At 35.3% G+C, this 27,542-nt stretch overlaps 1 protein-coding gene across 1 annotated transcript; it reads left to right on the top strand.

Annotated features, from left to right (window-relative positions):
- The first annotated feature begins 22,543 nt into the window (after window positions 1–22,543).
- On the top strand, window positions 22,544–24,364 carry LOC107956756 (subtilisin-like protease SBT6.1). Its single transcript, XM_016892294.2, has 5 exons — window positions 22,544–22,657; window positions 22,758–22,886; window positions 23,015–23,167; window positions 23,459–23,575; window positions 23,981–24,364. Exons 1-5 carry the CDS (start codon window positions 22,571–22,573, stop codon window positions 24,122–24,124), a joined length of 630 nt encoding a protein of 209 aa, XP_016747783.2. The 5' UTR covers window positions 22,544–22,570; the 3' UTR covers window positions 24,125–24,364.
- Window positions 24,365–27,542: the final 3,178 nt, after the last annotated feature.

The raw sequence follows: 27,542 nt of genomic DNA on the forward strand, positions 1-27,542 counted from the left end.
ATTTAAAAATATATAATAAAAAATAATATTATGAATATTATAAAAGGGGGTTGGTTTGGTCCCCCAACCCCGCCCCCCCACAAATACTGAAAGGAAAAAAAGATCAAATAGGCAGAATTGAATGTCCCCCTTTATCGGAAATAAGAAAAAAAAGAAAAGGTTAGTGTATTTAGTTAGTTTTAAAGTTATTTTTTATTAGTATAATTAGTTATTTTTTAGTAGTAGTTTATTTGTGTTAAAAATGTATTTAGTGTTAAGATTAGTACTAAGATATTTGGTTGTATTTTTGCAGTTTTAGAAAAAAATGGAGAATTATTCTTTTTGCAACCATTCATTTCGATAGTGTTATTTTAGAAACAATCGTCGGTTGTATTTTTGAAACTTGCCAGAAAATAAGAATGAAATTCGATAGGAATGTGTCCGTCAATAATATGAAAGAGAAGGTCAGTGCAAAAATTTCTCGGCGTTATGGAAGGAGGATGACGAAACTTTTCTACAAATTTCTAGTTTCGTCAAATCCTATCAAATTTACTGAGATAGAACTTTTAGACGATGACGACATCGAGACAATGGTCGCATTGTATTGCCCGCCAGGAAGGGTGAACACTGAACCATTTTAGTTATTTGCTGAGTTAGTAGATGTAGAGCCTATTGAAAATGTAACTTAGTTAAGTCAACAATATGGAGTTGAAGACTTGCGTATAGAGGTTCCCAGAGCATCTGTCGATAGGAGGTCATCTATACGCGGTTTTGACATCGATCTCAATGTTGGATGTTCAGATTAGTATGGTGGTGGATTACAGATACATCTAGTCGTTATTGAAACCAACACGCTTGGTGAAGATGGATCCAATAATAATGGTTGTTCTGATCACGAAGGTGAAGATTTTAGTGACCCTAATTTAGACGATGTCCCAGATGATATCGACGACGAAGGACTAGATGATGGAAATGATCACGACCCTTCGATCAAAAACCCGAGTCGTGGCATCGTCATACGCAATGATCTTGTGGCCCATATGTCGATCATTGATCCCGATGCAATGCATGCTTCTGAGTTCCCCAAGTACCCAGACATAATACCTGCTCACCTGATGTTAGCATATCCTGAACTGGAAGAGTTGTTCGTGGGTCAAAGATTTATGAGGAAAGACGAGTGTGTCGATGCCATCAAACGCTATAGTATGAAGGTGTCTGTTGACTACAGGGTGGCTGGCTCCAAACCAACGATCTATGTTGGTGAGTGTTGGAAGTTGATAGAAGGGTGCAAGTGGCAGGTACTAGTTGCATTTATCTAGAGGTCCCAACAGTGGGAGATACAAAAATTTGTTGGGCCTCATATATGCATTTTTGCACGTATGACGCAGGACCACTGCAAGTTTGATTCAAAAACCATTTGCAACTACATATTGGAAATGGTTAAAGACATGCCCACCATTCTTGTGTTGGTGCTGATTGTCGAAATGAAAGAACGGTTCTAGTACCGAGTTTCATACTAGAAGGTATGGTTGGCTAAACAAATGGCCATGGGTCAGTTGTACGGAGATTGGGATGCATCGTACAACGAACTCCAAGGGTGGATAGCCGCAATGCAAGAGTACGTTTTAGGGATTGTTGTTGAGTTGCAAATGCTGCCTTATTACGATGAGGATAACTTTCACAAGATGTTTTGGACATTTGATCCATGCATTTAGGCCTTTCCCCACTGTAAGCTACTTGTGCAGGTAGATGAGACCTGAATTTACGGAAAATATGCACAGATCCTCATTATTACAGTTACATAAGACGAGAACTAAAACTTGCTATTGATAGTGTTTGCCATTATTATAGGAGAGAACATAGAGTCACGGGAATTTTTCCTAGAGAACTTGCGAAGGTACGTTGTCACTCAAGACAATGTTTGCATAATTTTTGATAGATCAAATGGGCTAATTTCCACAATTAGGCCTTCGGGTGTTCCGTGGAGATTCGTTTATTGCATTACGTATATTACGGGAACTTCCACAAGGAATTCAAAAATACGGATTGGCACAGACAAGTTGTGAAGATGTGTAATTATCTATTTAATTTTTTTCCTTATATTTAGAGTCTATGAAATGAGATGTAACATGTTGTAACGGTCCAGGGTATGAGCTAGAACCACATCGATTTAGACGGAGATTGGTTGACCTCCAAGCTGATATGCAAGGTCAAACGAATACTACATTACATGATTGTTTTGAGAGTATGGAGCCCTGGTAATGGGCTCAAAGTTTCTATGATGATTCACAATATGGTCATATGACCATCAACCTAGAAGAGGCCGTTAACGCGGTATTAAGGCTTACATGATATCTTCCAATTGCATCTGTATTCTCAGCTACTTTCTACTAGATGGTCACATTGATGCCAAGAATGGGGCTTAGACAAGTAAATCAGATGAATGCAGGGTTCGTGTTTGTCAAGGCGATTATGAAGGAAGGCCTCAAAAGCTAAAGAGCGAGGACTATGAACGTTCAATTATATTCTCGACATTTTGAAACTTTTTAGGTGAAAAAAACCATCAATTGTTGACCGGATATCCTACCTAGGTCATACGGAGTTAGTCTCCTAAACATGTGATGCGACTATGGGAAATTCCAAACATTTCATTACTTGTGTGTGCACATCATTGTAGCATGCACTGATGTATCCATCAATGTCAACAATATATCGATGAGGTGTACACATTGGAACGCACGTTATGCATTTGGGGAAACGAGTTCCCAACAATGCAGGATGTGTCAACGTGAGAAATTCCTCCGCTGGCTTTTTAGTTGGTTTTAGACAACAGTCTTTGTAGGAAGCCCAGAGGTTGCCCGCATGTTACTCGGATAAGAAATGACATGGACATGACGAAGAAGGTCAACACTAAACATTATGGTGTGTGCAGATCAACAAGTCATAATCGAAGCAAATGCCCGCATCGAAATTACCACCCGAGATAGTTGTCTCGGTCGACTGGAATGTGAATTTATGTATCCCAGGTTTAGAATTATGTATGCCATTTTGTATTGAATTTCCATTCTTGTAATAACTTTAATTATTTACATATATTTGCATGAACTTGATTGTCACATATATTTACATGAATACGATATGGTCCCATATATTTGCATGAACTTGTAACATATTTGCATAAACTTGATGGGCATGTATATTTAAAAATATATCAAACATTTTAACATGAAGAAAAATTACAAACTTTAAATAAACTGAACATCACAATAATTCAAATTTTTTGAATTAAAACCTTCAAAATTTATGGTTTGATGGAGTTGTCTGTGGGGTGTATCGTTGTGGTGGCCTTCTTTCGCATTGTGGGTGCTCCCGATGGTCAATGTCCATCTCACTTGAATCGACATTCCCATCACCCATAGGCGATCCTTAGGGTATATTGAGCAAACTCGAAAAATCATGTGTCACAAAGGTTTGCTCAGAAAGGGTGTAGTACTGAGGTGACAATGGGCTAAATATGTGGCCTTCTCTCCAATCGGATATTCCACAACACAATATATGGTTGATGCTCTAATGTCCAATTCTTTGCATGTTTCCCCTTCTTGTCAATTCCGTGGACATCTTTACCTAATTGTATAGGAACATCCAAAATATTTGACGACACCCGAATTGATGAAGTACCCGATCTTCGGCATACCACTCCACCATTTGAAAATTGATCACGGATGCATTAACACACCACACAAGTGCATGGGCACTAGCTGATAGAGGAATGACAGAAGCAACATCTGGCGCGCTATACGGCATCCACGCAAACTGTACAATTAAACATATGATTAAAATACTAATTACAACGTAATTTAATAAATAAACTAATTACATAACATTAATAAAATTTAATTTTATGAAAATAAATTACCTCGTCCCTGACGTATGCCTTGATCATTTTTCGGTATACTATGGGTGTTTCTGACTTCCCGATATTCGAACAAGTATACTATCTAAAAATATAAACCAAACCCGTTAGAACATATTCTCATAAAAAAAATCTTGATCTAAGTTTAATTTTTTTACCTATTTACAAGTGGGAACACATGTACTTGGTGACCTACTGATGCTAGAAATGACATCCTATATAGCGCCCAAGATTGTAGCAGTATCAGGCAGCCATCGATATCTTGTGTTATGTGTTTTGTGCCCCCGAAAAAGCTCATGATATAGCATCACTAGTACTACTGAACCCCAGCTGTAGGAACGAACATCTTGCAAATTAGTCAGTAAGGATAGGTACATCAAGTGGACTCTATTATTATTGGAATCCAGCATAAGTACCCCCTATAAGCTGTAGTATATAGGCCCGAGCAGCTTGTATCTTCTCCCTCTCGATTGCATAATCTGATAATGTTTCAAAATTTGCCTTTAGCCATAAAAATTTTAAACCCGTAAATTTATTGGTACTATCACCGGGACAGCATCCAAGCAAGTCATAGCAGAGCGCCGTAGGATATGCTATGTAGCTTGAATTGGTTACCGAATCACTGTCCACGGTGAGCCCTAGTTACATGAGAAATGAAATGTGTGCGTCTCTGGGCGCCTCCACTCAATTAGTGCCGATATTAAGTCGCCCCTCAACTCAAACACACATATTAATGCCACTGATCCAAATCCTGCATCATCTAGGTAGGGCATAATTCGTGTGTCTAATCAATAGCTCGGACCATGGCCACACGGCCTCAATACGCGGTACACACCCTAGTCATATTAAATTACAAAATTGTTTAATATCTCAAAATTAAATAAAAAATTACGTGCAACTATGCCCAAAAATACGTGCAACATTAGAACATTTTCTTATCGACAAATGGATCGTCCTTGCAATGTGATCTTCTATAGTAATTAAAGAACCCATACCGATATATGCACAAACAATTAAAGTTAACATATTATTACAGAAAAAAATTAAACTTTTAACACAATTCTAAACTATTAATAATTATATTATTAGAAAAAATATATATACCTATTTTTTTGGGAGACTTTTGGCTGTGGAGAGGGGTAAGGGACCATCCAAGTATTTGTAATATAAAAAAAATCAAATATAGAAAATAATTAGTACTAACCTTTTAACACAAATAAATACCTTAAAACTAAACTACTACTGATATAACTAATTATACTAAAAAAAGTAAATTAAAACATACCTTTCTTTTGATTTTCGCAAGGGGCCTTGAGCAGCAGCTTCCATTTTTTTTTCTTTAGATCTATGGGGTTGGGGACCAAACCAACCCCTTTTATAATAATAAAAATAATACAAAAACAATATTCACTTTTTATTAAAGTTGAAAAAAAAGACCAATATTTTATCGTGTACTGGAACCCGGGCTCATCTATCATAGGTTCGAGTTCTAATGGGTGTTTAATTATTTCTTTTTTATTTTTTTTAAAAAATTATTATAAAATATTCGGGTGCTGCCTGACACATCGGAGACACCAATAAAAATTAATATTTTTTCGTTTTATTTCTAGGTATTTTTGGTGTATTTTCGGGTGTATTTCTAGGTCTGAAATACTAATGCCCCTAATTGCTTAGGTGACACCCAAATAAAAAAAATATTTTTCAATTGGGATGATTGCTTCAATCATTGGTGGTAGGGGAGAGAGGTGCTGCCGATTGGTCAGGCGACACCGATTTTACATTGTTGAGTTTGCATAGATTGGTAAATATTATGGCTCTTATCCTATTTCAGTATTTATTTTATTATTTTATATTATTTGGATAAAAAGCCCAAATAAATACAAAGGAAAATAATGGAGAGTTCCAAAAAAATTCCCATGAGCTCGACAAATGGTAACGAGAAAAGAAAAAAATTGAAAGAGAAAGTATATCTTTTAGTATCAGAATTTTGTTTCAATTTTTAAATTGGTAGCTAGGTTTTTTTTTATCCAAATTGGTAATGAAATTTGGTTTTTGTTACATATTAAGATACATTTTCTTAACACCATTAAAATAATATGACTTGGAAACTAATAAATAATAAATAAAATACATTTGATTTGTTTTTAAATATTATTTAGGACTAGAAACTAATTTTTGTAAATATTCAAAATTTGCTACATATAAAAAATTTAAGGATTTAGAGAAATTACTAAGTAGTTACCAAAGTTTCCAATAATTTATCGAAATTTCTAAGGTTATTTTTGTTAACATATTAAGATACTATAACACCCCTTAACCCTAATCCGTCGCCGGAATAGGGTTACAAGGCATTACCGCACATATCAGACAATCTACAAATAATTTCTTAAATAAATAACATACATATTATAATATAACCGTAAATTCATAAAAATATTTCTTTTACTAATTGACATCATTTTTTTTACTATTTTATTTTATGTGATTAAAAAAAAACTCAATATAACCCCTTTATAATTAGTTAACCTTCCCTGCAATTTCAAGCCGCAACCAATTCACAATTCATACAATTTCATATTCAAATAACCTAAACATATCTTAAATATTAACTTAGTAATTTACTAAATAAATATTTTCATATATTGTTTAAATAAATAAACTTCATTCATTCTATTTCAGTTTTAGTACCAAACATACAATTTTATAACTTAACGTTTCATTTATCATTCAAATATTATAGGCCAATTCTTTACAACCAAAACTTACAAGACTCTTTAATAAAACCGAAGTACATGTCACATTTACCAAAGGAAAAATACATCACCAAAGTTATGCTGAAGTCGAGATTGATCTGGATGCTGAATCGAGACTTTTGACTTCGATCGACATGTGCACGGAAACAACCGTACGCTGAGTATTTATACTCAGTGGTATTACCATAATTCAAATTATAACAGTAATAAACATGTAAAGCATAAATCATACATACAAATTTAAATTCAAATTTCATATTTCAACAATAACAATTCATCAATTAATATCATATATCCACAATTTAAACTTGGACACATCATGAACCTTAGGTTCATTCCCCAATTTCGTATCACATTTCAATTCACAATTTAACTTTTTCATCTCATTTCAGTAGCTCGATTGATCAACTCATTCGGTTTATCATTTCATTATTTACCCTATTAACAAAACTCGGACGTTGGCAAATACACGGATCCAACCAAACACTCATTGTAATAAAATAAAATATTTTCTTATAATTTAAGTAAAAGATATTTATGAATTAAATATTATTATATTATTATTATAATGTATTGTTATTATTATTATTAATATTATTGACTAATAAAATAAAGAAATAAAGTAAAAGAATAAAAGAAACAAAGAAGAAAAGAAGCAGACACCTTTTGAAACAGGGGAAGGAAAAAGAAAGAAAGAAAACAAAAAGGAAAAATTAGGGTTTAAAGATTTAAGCTTTAATTTGGTAAGTCAATCAAATCCTTTTCTTTTAATTTTGATGTTTTAAAAGCTTTAGAACAAAGTTTTGTTGAAATTAAGTTGAGATTTTGGAGATTTTTAATTTTTTGAATATAGTTTATGTTGAACAAAAGATGAATTAGGGATTTAATTGAATGAATTTCAATTTAGAATTGATAAAAGGATTAAATTGTGAAGTAAGCTATAAGTTTTATGTTTTAGGGACTAAAATTGAGGAAAATTCAAAATTAGGAAAATATGCTGAAAATTTAATAGTTATATCTAAATTTGGATGAAATTTGAATAGAAAAAGAGTGTGAATTGAATTAGAAAAGTAAGTAAAGTTAGTTAGGATTAAATAGAGAATAAGGTAGGAATCGATTAGAAATTCAATTATTTATTATAATTAATGTTGTAATTAATAGTTTAAATTATTATTATTATTATTATTTTTGCTGCTAACAAAGAACTCGAGGCATCTGCATCAAAATGAAAGGAGAAAGCTATCGAGGACTAAAATAGGAGATTTACGGTTTGTATAACTATAATTCAAATAACTTATTATTAAATGCTATATTTAAATTTATATGTATGGTAAGTGAAATATAAGGTAAGTATTATTATTAAGTTGAAAGAAATTCAATCGAATGATGAATATATGTGTGGAATTGAATTGAATATATTGACTTGAAAAATGGAAAAGTGAATTTTGAATTGATTTGTGATTGAAAGTGAAAAAGTGGAATTGAATTGAAATGTGAATTTAGAGACCTATTAACTAGTCGGGCTGAGTCGGATATAGTTGGCATGCCATAGGATTGAAAGAGTTCAAAGATACTTCGACCTCGAGTCGATGAGACACTGGGTGTCACTAAATTTCTTCGAATAGAGTCGATGAGTTACTGGGTACCAACTTTCTTCGGCTTTGCCGATGAGACACTGGGTGTCAACTATTGCTTCGAACTATCCCATGAGGCACTAGGTGCCATACTAGAGTGTTTGGTTGGATCCATGTATCCGCCAAGGTTCGAGTTTTGTTAAAAGGGTAAACAATGAACTGATAAACCAAATGAGTTGATCAATCGAGCTACTGAAATGAGATGAAAAAGTTAAATTGTGAATTGTAATGTGATACGAAATTGGGGAATGAGCCTTCATGATGTGTCCAAGTTTAAATTGTGGATATATGATATTAATTGATGAATTGTTATTGTTGAAATATGAAATTTGAATTTAAATTTGTATGTATGATTTATGCTTTACATGTTTATTACTTTTATAATTTGAATTATGGTAATACCACTGAGTATAAATACTCAGTGTATGGTTGTTTTCGTGCGCAAGCCGATAGAAATCAAAGGTCCCGGTTTAGCATCCAGATCAATCCCGACTTCAGCATAACTTTGGTGATTTATTTTTCCTTTGGTAAATGTGGCATGTACTTCGGTTTTATTAAAGAATCTTGTAATTTTTGGTTGTAAAGAATTGACCTATAATATTTGAATGATAAATGAAGCGTTAAGTTATAAAATGGTATGTTTGGTACTAAAACTGAAATAGAATGAATGAATGAAGTTTATTTATTTAAACAATATATGAAAATATTTATTTAGTAAATTACTAAGTTGATGTTTAAGATATGTTTAGGTTATTTGAATATGAAATTGTATGAATTGTGAATTGGTTGCGGTTTGAAATTGCAGGGAAGGTTAACTAATTATAAAGGGGTTATATTGAGTTTTTTTTAAATCACATAAAATAAAATAGTAAAAAAATGGATTCAATTAGTAAAATAAATATTTTTATGAATTTACGATTATATTATAATATGTATGTTATTTATTTAAGAAATTATTTATAGATTGTCTTATATGTTTGGTAATGCCTCGTAACCCTATTTCGGTAACAGATTAGGGTTAGGGGGTGTTATATTTTTTTGGTATCAGAGCTATCAGGTTTAGCCAATTCTCGGCCTAAATTGGGCTCGAAATTGAGTCTAGAGGTACATGCCACTGATGAGTCAAAATTGAGTCGGGATTTTTAGATGCTGACCTACTTGTTCGTTTCTGTTTTATAGATTAAAGATGTCTGATGAAAGAATAAATGATACTGATGAAGAACTATATACTGGGGACGAAGAGTCATATAGATTAGATGAAACGGAGTCAGTTACACCTAGCATAAATCTAGTATGAAATCCACCCTCTAGAGTTGATAGAAGAAATAATAGAGATGATTATGATATACTACGAGTAATTTTTGATGCACTACAAAGAGTAGCGGGAACTACTCTGGCTACGACTTCAGCACCTACTCAAAGACAGGAACCGATAAAAGAACTGAAGAAATATGGTGCTACTGAATTTATGGCTCTGAAAGGAGTCGATCCATCCGCAGCTGAAAATTGGATGGAGTCGAAGAATTTTGCAGCAATTGGACTGTACCCCTCGGGAGTGTTTAATTTGTGTTGTGTCGCTGCTACAAGGGGAAGCTTATTTATGGTGGGAATCAGTGGTTCAACATTTACTGGAGGATTAGATAACATGGGATCTATTTTAGAAGGAATTTCAAAAGAAATATGTCGGAGAGATGTATATCGAAAACAAGAAACAAGAGTTTTTAATTTTACAACAGGGTGATATGTCGGTAATAGATTATGAGAGGGAATTCTTGAGACTCAGCAGATATGCCTTCGAGTTTATTCCAACAAAAGCTGATAGTTGCAAAAGATTTCTACGAGGTTTACGAGACGAGATCAAGGCACAGTTATTATCTCATTGGATTAATGAGCTTGTAGATTTGATTGAGTGAGCCAAAATGTAAAGCAAGTGTTAGGCCTCGACAAAAAGACTGAAAGTGTTAGATTAACTGGGAAACGTACGGGAACTACCAGCTCAAATCCACAGCAAAAAAGATCAAAGGCATCCCAAGATGGTTGGAGATCCAGTTTTAGATCAGACAGAGGTGGTAGAAGCAGAGGGAAATAAACAATAGTATCTACTAGTAGTGTGAGAGGTCCACCTTGGAGTGTAGAAATTCCAGACTGTCAGCACTGCGGAAAGAAACACAGAGGGGAATGCTGGAAATTAACTAGAGGTTATTTTCAATGTGGTTCTACAGACCATTTCATCAGAGATTGTCCAAAAACTGATAACGCTGCACCCGTGACGTTACAGAGATCAGTATCTACTGCTAGAGGCAGAGGGTCAAGTAGAGGTAGTTCAATTTCCAGATGAGGAGGTGTTAAGAGGAGTAGTGATATTGTTACCCAACAGTCTGAAGCTAAAGTACCCTCCAAAGCTTATGTGATCAGAACTCGGGAAGAAGGCGATACCCATGATGTAGTAACAGGTATATTTTTACTGTATTCTGAGCCTGTTTATGGTTTGATTGATCCCAGATCTTCACACTCTTATATAAATTCAAAATTAGTTAAACTGGGAAAATTTAAATCTGAGATGTCTAAAGTTTCTGTAGAAGTATCGAGTCCGTTGGGGCAAACAGTATTAGTGAATCAGGTTTGTCCGAGATGCCCGTTAATTATACAGAATAAAACTTTTCCTATTGATCTGTTGATTATGCCATTTGGGGATTTTGATATAATATTGGGGATGGATTGGTTATCTGAACATGGAGTGATTTTGGATTGCTATAAAAAGAGATTCAGCATTCAGACAAAAGGTGGAGATCAGATTGAAGTAAATGGTATCCGTACTAGTGGGTCGGCACGTATTATTTCATCACTAAGGGCTAATAAATTACTGCAGCAAGGTTGCTTAGCATATTTGGCATGTGTTATTAATTCAGATTCAGTTGGAAGCCAATGCAATAAAATTCAGATAGTATTTGAGTTTCCTGATGTATTTCCCGAAGAATTATCGGGTTTACCACCAAATAGAGAAGTTGAGCTTGTTATAAAGGTTTATCCGGGCACTGCTCCTATATCTATACCTCTGTATCAGATGTCACCTATAGAGTTAAAAAAGCTGAAAATACAGTTGCAAGATTTGTTAGACCGTGGCTTTATTCAACCATGCATATCACCATAGGGAGCTCCGGTATTATTCGTTATGAAGAAAGATGGATCAATGCGATTATGTATTGATTATCGGCAGTTGAACAAGGTAACAATCAAAAATAAGTATCCATTGCCTTGCATTGACAATTTGTTTGATCAATTGAGAGGAGTTTCTGTATTCTCGAAGATTGACTTAAGGTTAGTTACTATCATTTGAAGGTAAAAGAAAGCGATGTACTGAAGACAGCTTTCCGTACGAGGTATGGCCACTATGAGTTCTTAGTAATGCCATTCGGGTTGACAAATACCCTAGTCAATTTTATAGACCTTATGAATCGTATTTTTCAGCCATATTTAGACCATTTTGTGGTGGTTTTTATGGATGATATACTATTTTATTCGAAGTTAGAGTCAGAGCATGATCAGCATCTCAGGATTGTACTACAGATGTTACGGGAGAAACTTTTGTCTCGAAAGCTTAGCAAATGCGAGTTCTGGTTATCAGGAGTAGTATTTTTAAGACAAGTGGTATCGGAAAATGGAATCAAAGTTGATTTGAAGAAGATTGAAGCAATTGTTCAATGGAAAGCATCGAAGAATGTATCTGAGGTACGCAGTTTTCTTGGTTTGGTTGGGTATTACAGAAGATTTGTAAAAGGATTTTCGAAGATAGCTTTGCCGATAACCAAGTTACTACAGAAAAATGTTCATTTTATCTGGGATGATCAGTGCCAGAGAAGTTTTGAAACATTGAAGCAAATGTTAACCGAGGCACCAGTTCTAACATTACCAGAATTAGGTAAGGATTTTGTAGTATACAGTGATGCTTCTTTGAATGGTCTAGGTTGTGTTTTGATGCAGGACGGGAAGGTAATAGCCTATGCATCTCAACAATTGAAACCATACGAGAGTAACTATCCGACACATGATTTGGAGCTAGCAGCTGTAATTTTTGCATTAAATATTTGGAGGCATTATTTTTATGGTGAAAAATGTTATATATATACCAATCATAAAAGTCTCAAATATCTTCTGTCGCAAAAGGAGTTGAATTTGAGACAGAGACAGTGGATCGAGCTTCTACATGACGATGATTATGTCATAGATTATCATCCGGGAAAGGCAAACTTGGTAGTTGATGCACTAAGTAGAAAAGCTGCAATAGAATTAAGAGCAAAGTTTGCATGGCTCAGTATCAGTGATGATGGAAGTATTTTGGCTGAGTTGAGAGTAAAGCCAGTAATGTTTGATCAGATCAGATCAGCACAGTTGGAAGATGATAGGTTGTTGAAAAAAAGAAAGATGGGACAGAATGGCCTGGTAGAAAATTTCAGTGTTGATGATCATGATTGTTTGAGATTCTGAAATCGGATTTGTATTCCAACTATTTCTAAGCTTAAAGAGTTGATTCTTCGAGAAGCACACGATAGCCCATTCGCATTGCACCCTGGTGGAACGAAAATGTATCAAAATTTATGAGAACTATACTGGTGGCCAGAAATGAAAAGGGATATAGTTGAATATGTTAGTAAATGTTTGACATGTCAGCGGGTAAAAGCGGAACATCAGGTACCGATAGGTCTACTTCAACCTATTAGTATTCTAGAGTGGAAATAGGATCGTATCACAATGGATTTTGTTAAAGGATTACCTTTGTCAGCAAGTAAGAAAAATGCTATTTGGGTAATAGTTGATAGACTTACCAAGTCAGCATTTAACACCCCAAACTCAGCCTAGACGTTATGGTCGAATCTAGCGATATCACATTGAAGTGTTTTTCAAAAAAACAGTTTCATTGAAAACTCATTCCATACTAATTAATGTTTATTGAAAACTCAAGTTGTCTTTAGCAGTGTGTTGATCATATTAGTTTGTTACTATATTTAAAATGTTGTTTGATGCGAAAACTTTTACAGCATTTTACGAAAATGTGGTGTCTTTGAAAACAGTTACCTTTTGAAAACCCGTCTTTTTCTACAACTAGCAGTTTATATCAAACTAAATAAATAAAAACCCCAATTTAAAGTTTGTAACTTTAAAGAGGCCTTTTTACATAAAAATACTCAAATTTAGTTACTTATAAATCATAAACTAAAAATTAAAGTTGATGCGGTTGTGTGGCCATCATCGAGTACCTCGCAGCACCGACCTGCCTACAACTGAGGATTACCTGTATAGTTAAACAGAGGTGTGAGTTTACGAAAACTCAGTGTGTAATCCCCTAACAAGCAAACAGACAATTAAACAGTAGGTAATTACAGTTTGGGCCTGAGCCCGTTACAGTAACAGTCTAGTTCAGTGTGGGCCTAAGCCCTTTCCCGTAACAGTAAACGATTGGGCTTGAGCCCATCACAATGCCAGTAATCAGTAGGGCCTTTGACCAATTCCAGTAATAGTATCAGTAGGACCTTGGCCCATAACAGTAACAGATATCAGTCATGCAGTGAACAGTATCTAATATCATTAATCGATGCAGTAACAGTACAAAATCATTAATCAGTTCAGATATGTAGTTAAGAATCCTACCCAATCCAGCCCCTACACACCACTCCGTCCCACCAAACACACCATGTGGTGATAAAATCGACCCACCCAGTCAGACACACCAAGATTAGCACCGGTTACGGCACTAAATAGTATTGCAGCAAAGCTGCTAGTAAAATAAATGACATATAGCCATCAGTAGGTCCACAGTCGTCTTGGGCGACCCGTGCAACCTTATCAGTACGGTACACTTCCTCCAAATATAACAACCCATCCCCATTCAATATATCGTGACATAATATCATACGTCTATGCAAAATGTCATGCTCAATCATAGTCATACATATCATAGAGAAAATCAGTCATACATAACATAAGGCCATAACAGTCATTTCATCTCTTAGGGGTATAACAGTCATTTTACCCTATAGGGGTATTTCGGTCATATTACTCTATGGGGGTATTTCGGTCATTTTACCCTATAGGGATATTTTGGTCATTTTAACATATGAGGGTATTTCAATCATTTTATCCTATGGGGGTATTTCGATCATTTTACCCTATAGGGGTATTTCGGTCATTCTACCCTATGAAATAGCCACAAATGCTATATTTTATTTCATAGATTTTCCACAAAGACATTTATTTCATAGAAATAGCCACAAATGCTAACTTTTATGGAAATTGGTGGTTTTGACGATAGGGATTCGGCTAAACTGACTGTTATAAGGTTTGCCCCTCATCCCTGGAACTTATGTGCCTACTTCACCATTCTTTTAAGAAAGCCCTAAAATCTTCCCTCCTAGCGTCTCCTTTACCTGAGACATAAAACACAGAGGGGTAAGTTCAATAGAACTTAGTGGGAGAACCCTCTTTTACCTGATCCCTTATTCAGGGATTTCACAATTTGTTTCTCAATCATAACTTTGAGCCTATCGATTGTACAGTCTTCAGCATAATCTTTCATAATGGCTTTCCCTTCAGAGTTAAATCATACTTGCCCATTCCTAGAATACCGTGTTTTCCATTCATTCAGACTCTGCCTGTAGGCGTTGTCTTTAAATGGCCATCATGAGAATCATTCTTCAAGTTATGCCACGAAGGCATTCCTTTCCAAAGATAGTCATAGAGGCTTTCCTTTTAGAGTCTCGCCATAATGGCATCCATTGACAAAGGTTGTCACAAAGGCTTCCTTTTGATAGAGATCATTACAAAGGCTTCCATTTAATAAAGATCGCCACAAAGGTTTCCATTTAACAAAGATGGCGGGCTTCCATTTAACAGAGACAGCCACAAAGGTTTCCATTTCACAAACATTACCACAAAGGCTTCCATTTAACAGAGATAGTCAGAAAGGTTTCCATTTAAAAAACATCGCCAGAAAGGCTTCCATTTAATAGAGATCGCCACAAAGGCTTCCATTTAACAGAGATGCCCACAAAGGACTCCATTTACCAGAGATAGCCACAATGGCCTCCATTTAATAGAGATAGCCACAAAGGCCTCCATTTCAAAGAGATCCCCAAAAAGGCCTCCATTTAATAGAGATCACCACAAAGGCTTCCATTTAACAGATACAAAAACTGCCACAAAGGCACTTCTTTAGGTTGCACCACAAAGGTATCTCCTTACAGATTACCACAAAGGTATTCCTTATCAAAGATTTCCCACAAAGACATTTCTTTAATAGAAATAGTCACAAAGACTCACTTTTATTGAAATTGGTGTTTTTGACGATTGGGATTCGGCTAAACTCACTATCATGAGGTTTGCCCCTCATCCCTGGTACTTATGTGCCCACTTCACCACTCTTTTGGTACAGCCCTGGCATCGTCCCTCCTAGCATCTCTTTTACCTGAGACATAAAACACGGAGGGGTAAGTTCAATAGAACTTAGTGAGAGAACCCTCTTTTACCTAGGCCCGTATTGTTTCTCATTCAGAACTTTGAACCTATCGATTGTACAGTCTTCGTCATAATATTCCATAGCGACTTTCCCTTCAGAGCTAAATCATACTTGCCAATTCCCAGAATACCGTGTTTGCCATTCATTCAGAGTCCACCTATAGGCATTGTCTTTGGATGGCCATCATGAGAATCATTTTTCAAGTTATGCCACGAAGGCATTCCTTTCCAAAGATAGTCATAGAGGCTTTCCTTTTGGAGTCTCGACACAATGGCGTCCTTTCACAAAGGTTGTCACAAAAGCTTCCTTTTGACAAAGATTGCCACAAAGCCTTCCATTTAACAAAGATCACCACAAAGGCTTCCATTTCAAAAAGATGGCAAGCTTCTGTTTCACAGAGACAGCCACAAAGCTTTCCATTTAACAAATATTGCCACAAAGGCTTCCATTTAACAAATATTTCCACAAAAGAATTCATTCGAAAGATAGTCATAGAGGCTTTCCTTTTAGAGCCTCGCCATAATGGCATCCATTGAGAAAGGTTGTCACAAAGGCTTCCTTTTGATAGACATTGTCACAAAGTCTTCTATTTTATAAATATCACCACAGAGGCTTCCATTTAAAATAGATGGCAGGTTTCCATTAAACAGAGACAGCCACAAAGGTTTCCATTTCACAAACATTACCACAAAGGCTTCCATTTAACAGAGATAGTTAGAAAGGTTTCCATTTAAAAAAGATCGCCAGAGAGCATTTCATTTAACAGAGATTGCCACAAATGCTTCCATTTAATAGAGATACCCAGAAAGGCCCCTATTTAACAGAGACAGCAATAAAGGCCTCCATTTAACAGAGATAGCAAAAAAGCCTCCATTTAACACATACAGAAACTGCCACAACAACACTTCTTTAGGTCCACCATAAAGGCGTGTCCTTTCAGATTACCACGAAGGTATTCCTTATTACAGATTTTCCACAAAGACATTTCTTTATTAGAAATAGCCACAAAGGCTCACTTTTATGGAAATTGGTGTTTCTTTCAATAGGGATTTGGCTAAAATCACTATCATGAGGTTTGCCGGTCATCCCTGGTACTTATTTGCCCATTTCACCACTCTTTTGGTGCAACCTTGGCATCGTCCCTCCTAGCGTCTCCTTTAACTGAGACATAAACACAGAGGGGTAAGTTCAACAGAACTTAGTGAGAGAACCATCAATTACCTGAGCCCTTATTCAGGGATTTCAACATTTTTTTTCTTATTCATAACTTTGAACCTATCGATTGTATAGTCTTCGTCATAATCTTCCATAATAGCTTTCCCATCAGAGCTAAATCGTAGTTGCCAATTCCCAGAATATCGTGTTTGCCACTCATTAAGAGTCTGCCTATAGGCGTTGTCTTCAGATGGCCATCACAAGAATCATTCTTGAAATTATGCCACGAAGGCATTCCTTTCCAAAAATACTCACAAAGGCTTTCCTTTTAGAGTCTCACCACAATGGCGTCCTTTGACAAAGGTTGTTACAAAGGCTTCCTTTTGATAGAGATTTCCATAAAGGCTTCTATTTAACAAAGATCGCCACAAAAGCTTCCATTTAACAAATATGGTGGGATTCCATTTAACAGAGATAGCTACAAAGGTTTACATTTCACAAACATTACCACAAAGGCTTCCATTTAATAAAGATAGTCAGAAAGGTTTCCATTTAAAAAAGATCGTTAGAGAGGCTTCCATTTAACAGAGATCACCACAAAGGCTTCCATTTAAATGAGATAGCCACAAAGGCCTCCATTTAATGGAGATAGCCATAAAGGCCTCCCTTTAACAGAGATAGCCACAAAGGCCTCCATTTAACAGATACAGAAACTGCCACAAAGGCACTTCTTTAGGTTCCACCACAAAGGTGTCTCCTTATAGATTACTACAAAGGTATTCCTTATCAAAGATTTTCCACAAAGACATTTTTTAATAGAAATAGCCACAAAGGCTCACTTTTATAGAAACTAGTGTTTTTGACGATAGGGATTCGGTTAAACTCACTGTCATGAGATTTGCCCCTCATCCCTAGTACTTATGTGCCCACTTCACCACTCTTTTGGTGCAGCCCTGGCATCGTCCATCCTAGCGTCTCCTTTACCTGAGACATAAACACAGAGGGTAAGTTCAATAGAACTTAGTGAGAGAACCCTCTATTACCTGAGCCCTTATTCAGGGATTTGATCATTTTTTTCTCATTCATAACTTTAAACCTATCGATTGTACAGTCTTTGTAATAAACTTCCATAATAGCTTTCCTTCAGAGCTAAATCGTACTTGCCAATTCCCAGAATATCGTGTTTGCCACTCATTTAGAGTCTGCCTATAGGCGTTGTCTTTAGATGGCCATCAGAAGAATCATTCTTTAAATTATGCCACGAAGGCATTCCTTTACAAAGATAGTCATAGAGGCTTTCCTTTTAGAGTGTCGCCACAATGGCATTCTTTGACAAAGGTTGTCACAAAGGCTTCCTTTTGACAAAGATTGCCACAAAGGCTTACATTTAACAAAGATCTCCACAAAAGCACTTCTTTAGGTTGCACCATAAAGGCATCTCCTTACAGATTACCACAAAGGTATTCCTTATCAAAGATTTTCCACAAAGATATTTCTTTAATAGAGATAGCCACAAAGGCTCACTTTTATGGAAATTGGTGTTTTTGACGAGAAGGATTCGACTAAACTCACTATGATAAGGTTTACTTAGCCAATCATCCTTTACATATTTCATATGATGCCATAGTTCATCCATGGTCTTACACTATATTGTCTTCAGAGTGTCATGGCCTTGGACTTGTCCTTATTAGAGATTCATGTTTTTAGTCCCAACGGACCCTTTTAGCTTGAGTTTCATGTTTTTAGTCTTGATGGAACCCTTTAGACCAATCCGGAGACAAACATGCTCTTTATGCAAACTCATACTTGATAGATGTGTTCTTTCAGACTTCTCCATGACAGATGCATTCATGCTTACAGATTGATGCACTTCATATCAGACTTATTCAAATCATGACTAAATCATGACAAACATGTTCATGCTTTTAGACATATATGCATGCATATCATTCCTTTCCTTCTTCAGAGTCATAGAGTCATACTTTACTAGTTTCAATTTCATGCTTTAGTCACTTAGCACAGAAATATCTAAACTAAAAACATACATGTAAGAGTCAGTCTAGAGACTCACCTGACAGCCTTAATAGCAACTTGGGCTCTAATTCTAAGTTCTTCTCAAGGATCGCAGCGACCATGTAACACCCCAAACCTGACCTAGGAATTATGGTCGAATCTGGCAGTGTCACATTGAGGTGTTTAGCGTAAAACTTGTTGTTGTTGAAATCTTTAAAATTAATTAATTATTTTATTATTAAACGTTGATTCCAAAACATGTTGTTCATTTCCAAACGTGCATCATTAAAAACTAATCACTTTAAAACGTTATAAATTTTCCAAAATCTAATTTATTACGAAAACGTAGGGTCTTTGAAAATGGTTACCTTTTGAAAACCCGTCTTATTCTACAACTATCAGTTTATATAAAACTAAATAAATAAAAACCCCAATTTAAAGTTTATAACTTTAAAAAGGCCTTTTTACATAAAATTACCCAAATTCAGTTACTTATAAATCAAAAGCTAAAAACGAAAGCTGATGCAGTTGTGTGGCCACCTCTGAGTCCCTCGTAGCATCGAATTAACTATGGCTGAGGATTACCTGCACAGTAAAGGAGAGGGTGAGTTTACGAAAACTAAGTGTGTAATCCCTTATCAAACAGTTGGCATACAGAACAGAATCAGTCTAGGCCAGATCCCTTTAATAGTAATAGTACAGTGTGGGCCTTAGCCCAATACAGAAACAGTGTGGGCCTAAGCCTGATACAGTATCAGTATGGTGTAAGTATGAAAACCCATCCCAATCCAGCTAACACACCACCCGTACCAACCCAACACACCATGTAGGGACAAAGTCAACCTACCCAACCCTCACACCAATATCGCAGCATAGCGCCAGTAGTAATAATGCAGCAAAGATGCTAGTAGTCAGAATGGCTAAGAGCCGTAAACAGGATAGCTATAAGCTATAAACAGAATGGATACAAGCAATAAGTATAGTAATGTGATTGGCACAAAGCCATCAGTAGTAGTGACATGATCGGCACACAACCATTAGTAACGGTAACATGATTGGCACAAAGCCATCAGTAGCAGTGATATGATCGGTACACAACCATCAATAATAGTGAAATGATCAACACACAGCCATCGATAACGGTAAGATCATTGGCATAAAGCATCAGTAGCGGTACTATGATCGGCACAAAGCCATCAGTAGCGGTACTACGACTGGCACAAAGCCATCAATAGCATCGCAGCAAAGCTGCCAGCAACAGTATCACAGCAAAGCTGCCAGTAATAATATATGTGGCAAAGCCACCAGTAACAGTGATTGTGGTAGAGCTACCAGTACAGTACTTCCTCCATAACAGTATCCCAACCCCATGCAGTATGTCGTGTATACAGAATGCCATGCTTAATATCAGTCATTCAAACACAGACAAATCAGTCATATCGAACACAGACAAATCAGTCATTTAACCACAGAAAAAATAATCATTTGACCTCGAGGGGAAAAAATAGTCATTTACCCACTAGGGCATTACGATTATTTTACCCTACAGGGGTATTACGATCATTTTACCATATGGGGGCATTTCAGACATTTTACACATCGATGGTATTTTGATCATTTTACCCATCAAGGGTATTTCGATCATTTTACCCTTCGAGGGTATTTCGATCATTTTACCCATCGAGGGTATTTTGGTTATTTTACCCATCGAGGGTATTTCAGTCATTTTATCTATCGAGGGTATTTTAGTCCAGATATCAACCTCTCGAAAGGTCCGCAGTCGCCTCGAGCGACTCAGGTAACCTAATTGGTCACAACAGTGTAAATGGGCCCAAGGCCCATTACTCGGCCCAAATAGGCCGACACGCTCGTGTGGCCTGTTCAGCCCAGATTTCACCACGGCTATTACATCTACATAGCCCAGTCTAGTATTTTCCAAAAATAGTGGGTTTCATCCGTGTGGGGCCCAGAAGCTCAGAGCCCACACGGCCCAACGTGGCCCATTACGGCCTAAGCCCATGAAAACGCTCATGGAGGCCTTCACAGTTTATTGCCCATGATTTGCAGGTTTGGCTTTCCACACGAGCGAGATCGCTCGTGTGGTCTCAAATGTCGTATTTCAGCTTTTCGACTTTTGTCATTCTACAGTTACAGTGGGGAGTTTACACACCTGATGCGATTTGTAAATTCCTTTCGATCCGAACATACTCTTATTCCGCAAATCAATGATCATCGCACCTTTGGTTCCCAGGCAGTGTGCCAATCAACTTCGACCACCACCAGTTAGGAATGGAAGCAATGCAGGTTGGAGAAAGCGACGAATACCTTGAAAGCCTTGCCGATCTCCCTCATTCAGAACAAGGAACAAATGAGATGAGATGATATATAGCTCTCCACAACAACAACCTCCATAAATCCCAATATTCTCTCCTCAAACTCTCCAAATATCCCTCCTCAAGTCTCTCTATGACCAGTTCAAACTCCATTCAAAATCCCCCTTAACTGTGTTTCAGTCCAAATCCACCACCTACCCAGCTCAAGCAGCAAAATAAATACTTCATTGCACACCCCAGGACTTGAACCTCAGACCTTACGGTTACACAACACGCCATCTTGTCACTTGACCACAAGCACTTTTTATGATATAAAACAAACAATATTACTTATGAGGCCTATATGCTAGTGTCCAGATTCATTTAAGAGCAAAATTAAAAATTCTGCAAAAGCTAAGACTTGAACCCAGGCTTCTCAAACACTCCCATACACACCCAAATCACTTAACCATTAAAGCAAACAAGCAATTTGTGTCACTTCTTTGCACAACTAAATATTTATGTGCAGTCTCCTAACTGTTCCCTTGTTCAAAACCTATTTCTTCTAGGCCCAAAATTCGGGGCATTACAGACCACTGACTTGGTATCAAGAAATCACTGATAAAGCTCAGGATTCCTACTCTAGTGAAAAAGAATACTTTCTTTGTTCTTCTAACCTCAAGATAGTAGGATCTTGTAGGGAAAGGAGGGTTGTTCTATGTTTGGTTGGGTGTATTGGATTAGCCAATACACCCCTAATCCGTGGGCCCCACTTAAGCCCCTCTTAAGCAGGTGTTTGGTTCAATGTATTGCCTAATACACCCCTAATACGTTACGCCCCTAATCCCCGAAATTCTCTGTTTTCTAATCCCTGGCTTCTCCTCAGTTTACATCCGTTTTATTTTTCACGCCCTAATTTGCCCTCTGTTTCCTGGGTCTGTCTCTCTTTATCTCCTTCATTGCTTGCTTCGCCTTCGGCCAGTAGCCCTAATTTCTTGTCGAGCATGCCATAGAGAAAGGCAAGAAGAGAGCTGCTTCTGTTTTTCTTTCTTTGTTTTCTGTAACAGACCCAGAAGTTTTAACCCAGAAGCCCAAATTCTTCTCCTTTCTTTCTTTGTTTTCTGTAACAGACCCAGAAGCTTTAGATTGACGAGGTTGTCGGAAGCTGAAGATGCAACAACTCCCTCTCAAGCTTTAACTGAAGAAGGCAGAGAGTTACCTCTTCTTCTTCTCTCTATCTAATGAGGGCATTTTCCCGCCAATGCAATCCCGCCACACCATGCTCTCTGCTCAATCTTTTGATGTCGTTTAGTGAAAAAGAGAAACATTTCCACCATTCGGGTTTAAGTAATTCCTCACTTAATTGGAGTCGCCATCTTTTGATGCAGGTAAACATTTTAATTCGATTAACTAAATTTCCCAAAGCCAAATTTATGAGAATTTAAACGAGGGAGGAAAGTTATGGAATTTCTTATTTTTATATCGCAGAGGTCTCAAGTTACTTCCTTGTTCGGAGCAGATGCTCTTTGGAGAAAAGGGTATACCGGTGCTAAAGTCAAAATGGCTATTTTCGACACTGGAATACGTGCTGATCATCCTCACTTCCGAAACATTAAGGTACATCATTAGTGGGAAAATGAAGTTAGTTGAACTTTTGTTGGTGTGAAATTATTTTCTTATTGAAAATAACTTGTTGGTCTTCAATAGGGAGTTCTGATAATCACTCTTGCGAGTAAATTTTTCAGGAACGAACTAATTGGACCAATGAGGATACTTTGAATGATAATCTTGGACATGGGACCTTTGTGGTTGGTGTTATTGCTGGTGAGGACGCAGAATGTCTTGGCTTTGCACGAGATACTGAAATTTATGCTTTCCGTGTTTTTACTGATGCACAGGTAACACAAGTTGGTGTTGGATATTTTGTTTGTTTTTGTATTTTGATTGGATGTTGCACCAGGCCTTTGCAAATCTCACCCTTTTTGTTGTTGGTTTCCTTTATATTTGATCCATTTGAAAATTCCTAGCATGCACTACAGAAGTTGGAAGCTCTTTTGAACTGTTCATTACTATAATTAGAAGATATATATCATACAGTATATCCATCAACCTAAGGACTTTCCCTTTAACATTTGTTATTCTATAAAATTTGGCTGGATTATGAGAATTTTGCTCTCAGCTTATTGCAGGTATCATATACATCTTGGTTCCTTGATGCTTTCAACTATGCTATTGCAATCAACATGGATGTGCTAAACTTGAGCATAGGTGGACCTGATTACTTGGATCTCCCATTTGTAGAGAAGGTATGATTCCCATGGCCTGTGGTTTATTGGTGTTCATTTGTCAAGCATCATTAATAATTTTGTTTCAAAACTGCAAAATTGTCTAAGTTTGGTTGTAGTGGCATGCGGAAATGCTTCAATCATAATGCATTCACTTGCTTCCCACAGGTTTTTTGGCCTCTATTAAATCCCATGAACCATGCTATGATCATTCAAATTCATGAGTTGACTTCCTCTTTCAATATTTTGCATTTTGAAGAAGTTTGCTTGTTTTCTTTGGACATTTATTTCCAAATATGGAAGGATTAGCCAGTGAAGTTACCCACTCTGCTGTTGAAACTTCCACATTCAGTTTTGCATGCTTATCCTTACATACAATGGAGCTGAACGTTTTTGGTTAATGCTTGCTGCTTTATGGTTCTCCAGGTTTGGGAAATAACAGCCAATAATATTATTATGGTGTCAGCCATTGGAAATGATGGGCCATTGTATGGCACTTTAAACAACCCAGCAGACCAAAGTGATGTTATTGGTGTTGGTGGAATCGATTATAGTGATCACATAGCCTAATTTTCATCACGTGGCATGAGTACTTGGGAGATTCCTCATGGGTAGTGTATTGCTCTATTCTACGATATTAACTGTTCTTCACTTTGTTCAAAACATGCTCTTCTAGCCCATAATCATTTTCATTTTAAGAAAAAAAAAAGGCTAGGACGCCTCTCCTGGAAAGTTTATTTTGGTTGGGGGTGTAATGGTGACAGTGAAACTTAAAATATATTTAATTTTGGAGTAGTCACTTATTAATTTAACTACTATACTATACTTTTTCTCTAAAGGTATTGAGGTCTTGTTATCGCCCCTTCTTTTTAGTGTTGATCGTATGAAGGCTTTAAATTATTTTCAATTTCATGTACTTTATGATTGAGAATTTTATGAAATTATATATCACTATTAAATTATATTTAATATTAATTATTTTAAATTGTATAAATTCATATAAGAAAATTTATTATCAAGTATTTTATGAAATTTAATATTAATTATTAAATTATATGTAATAATTATTATTTTAGATTATACAAATTCATAAAATATACTTTATTAGTTATAATTATTTTAAATTATTTTAAATCATATATTATAATTAAAATATATTTAATATTAATTATTTCAAATTTTCATTTATAGTATCATATATTATGATTTGAGTAAATTCATATAAGAATATTAATTATTAAGAATTTTATTAAATTATATATTTTAATTAAAATATATTTAATAATAATTATGTTAATTTATATTTTACAGTATCATATATTATGATTTGAGTAAATTCATATAAGAATATTAATTATTAAGAATTTTATTAAATTATATATTTTAATTAAAATATATTTAATAATAATTATGTTAATTTATATTTTACAGTATCATATATTATGATTTGAGTAAATTCATATAAGAATATTAATTATTAAGAATTTTATTAAATTATATATTTTAATTAAAATATATTTAATAATAATTATGTTTAAATATGATTAAATTATTTATTATTGATATTAATAATCTTATTAAAATTTAAATAACAATAACAATAATAATTTACCAAAACAAATTTTTGCTAATTATAAGAATTTTATTAAATTATATATTTTGATTAAAATATTTATTACTGATAATAATAATCTTATTAAAATTTAAATAAAAATAACAATAATCATTTACCAAAACAAATTTATGCTAAGGGTATTCTAGTCATTTTAGTATTTTCCATTATGCTATTACACCTCTATTCCATTCAACCAAACACAAGATTACTATTACGCCTCTATTCCATTACATTCAACCAAACAGTTGATTTGCTATTACACCTCTAATCCAATACACCTCTAATCCCAATATACCTCTAATCCAATACAGCGAACCAAACGCACCCTTAACTGAGAAAAAAGCAAAGCTCTTCTTTCAATCCTGGTCACCTAGATTTATACAACCCTTGTATGTATGATAACTTGACACATGTTACAATCCTAATCAAGTTGTCGTATGGGTGGTTCACAACTATAAGGAAACGTATATATGAATCCAAAATCTTTTCATATTTTTTATTTGATTGATCGTTCATTTCTAACTAACTCGTTAGTGTATAACCTACACAATAAATAAAATAACTGGATGCGCCTTAACCTTACTGACATCCCTTACCACTCACAAACCATTGACATCTTTTGTCAATTTCTCCTTCTACATGTACACATAATTTACGAAGGACGTTCCTTACTTTAAATTTCCATTATTCCATATGCGCTCTACTAGTGCACCGGAACGTCAGTTAGGCGTAAGATCGTGCCAACCAAATTTCCTTTGACCTATACACCCAGACTCAAAACCTCACCAAGTCTGGGTGTTACAATCCATGCTTTGGCAACTTTAATCCAATCCTTCCCATCTGATACCCATGAAAAAAATCGAGGTGCAACCTGATTTATTATACGATGAAGAGTTGATAAAAAAAATCTTGGCTTAAGAAGTGAAAGAATTGAGAAACAAGCGCGTGTCATTAGTAAAAGTCTTATGGCATAGTCATAGCGTGAAAGAGGCTACATGGGAGCTGGAAGAGATAATGAGATCTCAATATCCCCACCTCTTTTCAAGTAAATTTCGAGGACAAAATCTTTTAAAGAGGGGAGAATTGTAACGACTCGATTTCAGTGGTGTCAAAAAATGAGGTTTTGGAACTCTATTTCCATAAAATAAGTCTGTAAGGATGAAATATAAAGGTTAATGAAGTTAGAATGAAAATTTATTGAAGATCGGATAAGTAAGTTAACCGAGAATATAGTTAATTAAAGTTGAGGGACTAAATTGTAAAAGTCTAATTGCTATTGAGTTTTAATTTAAAATGCTTGAGGACCTAGATAGAAATTACCTTAAAGGCCAAAATGGTCATTTAGCCATTATTTAGCATGAATTAGTGGATAATGATGGTTGTTTCCTCTTAATTCATCTTATAATTAATTTAAATTAAGAAAACCTTAATTAATCTAGTTAACCAAGATTAACTAAATGCTAATCATGGTATAAATATTATCATAGTGGAAAGAAGGATTATATTCATAATCTTTTTCCACCATCCTTAAAAAAATAAAGGAGAAAACTCCATTGTTAAAGCTTCATTCGGCCATACCAAAATTACAAAGGCAACAAAGTTAAAATCATGATTTTTTTATATAGATTTTTTATCATTGAAGCTTGATTTAGCTACCCCATGTATCAATTTATTCAATTTTCAAGTGTTTAGTAAGTTACCATTAGAGAGGAATGGATGAACTTGGCTTGAATTTGAAGGAATTGATAGTTAGTAAACTTAAATGGTGATAATGACTAAATTAGGAAGTAAATTGAACTTGTTAGATAGCTTTGTAACATTAAGGACTAAATTGAATATATTGAAAATTTTCATGAGATTATGTTATGAATAAAGAATATTTACTTTATTGTTAGATAGCATGATATGATATGTTTAATTGCAAATGTAAAATGAATTGGTAAGTAAAGTTACTACATGCATAAGTGATATATTAAATGAAGTATTTTACATGAATAGTATATGTATTGATTGAATTTAAAGCTTGAATTGATTGTGTTCATATGAATAATGTTATATTTATATTGGCTTGAATCGTGAAAGAACCACTAGGCTTTATTGCTTAGCATATCATTTGTTTATTTTCGTGCGTAGGTTTTGGAAGATCTCAAACTCCTGAGAAGTGATCCAGTATCCAATTCGCAACCCTCAACTAAAAAATGTTTGTATAGCCTCCTTATATTCCATACTACGGTTGGGTCGCTTTTAGATTGTGATTTTTTCAACTTCGTACTTATATAATAGGTGTTAATTAAAGAATGATACTTGAATGGTTTAATATATGTATATAAGTAAACCAAGGCTTCAATGGTTGAAGCATGTAAATCATATTAT

The sequence above is a fragment of the Gossypium hirsutum genome, chromosome D07, assembly GCF_007990345.1.
Source record: "Gossypium hirsutum isolate 1008001.06 chromosome D07, Gossypium_hirsutum_v2.1, whole genome shotgun sequence".
In the NCBI taxonomy this organism is placed as follows: Eukaryota; Viridiplantae; Streptophyta; class Magnoliopsida; order Malvales; family Malvaceae; genus Gossypium; species Gossypium hirsutum.

Bases quoted from the DNA above. Each gene is read 5' to 3' on its own strand.
- LOC107956756 (XM_016892294.2), top strand. From the start codon at position 22,571: ATGTCGTTTAGTGAAAAAGAGAAACATTTCCACCATTCGGGTTTAAGT. The intron at 23,168-23,458 runs GTAACACAAGTT...AGCTTATTGCAG, and splicing joins GTGTTTTTACTGATGCACAG to GTATCATATACATCTTGGTT. The intron at 23,576-23,980 runs GTATGATTCCCA...ATGGTTCTCCAG, and splicing joins ATCTCCCATTTGTAGAGAAG to GTTTGGGAAATAACAGCCAA.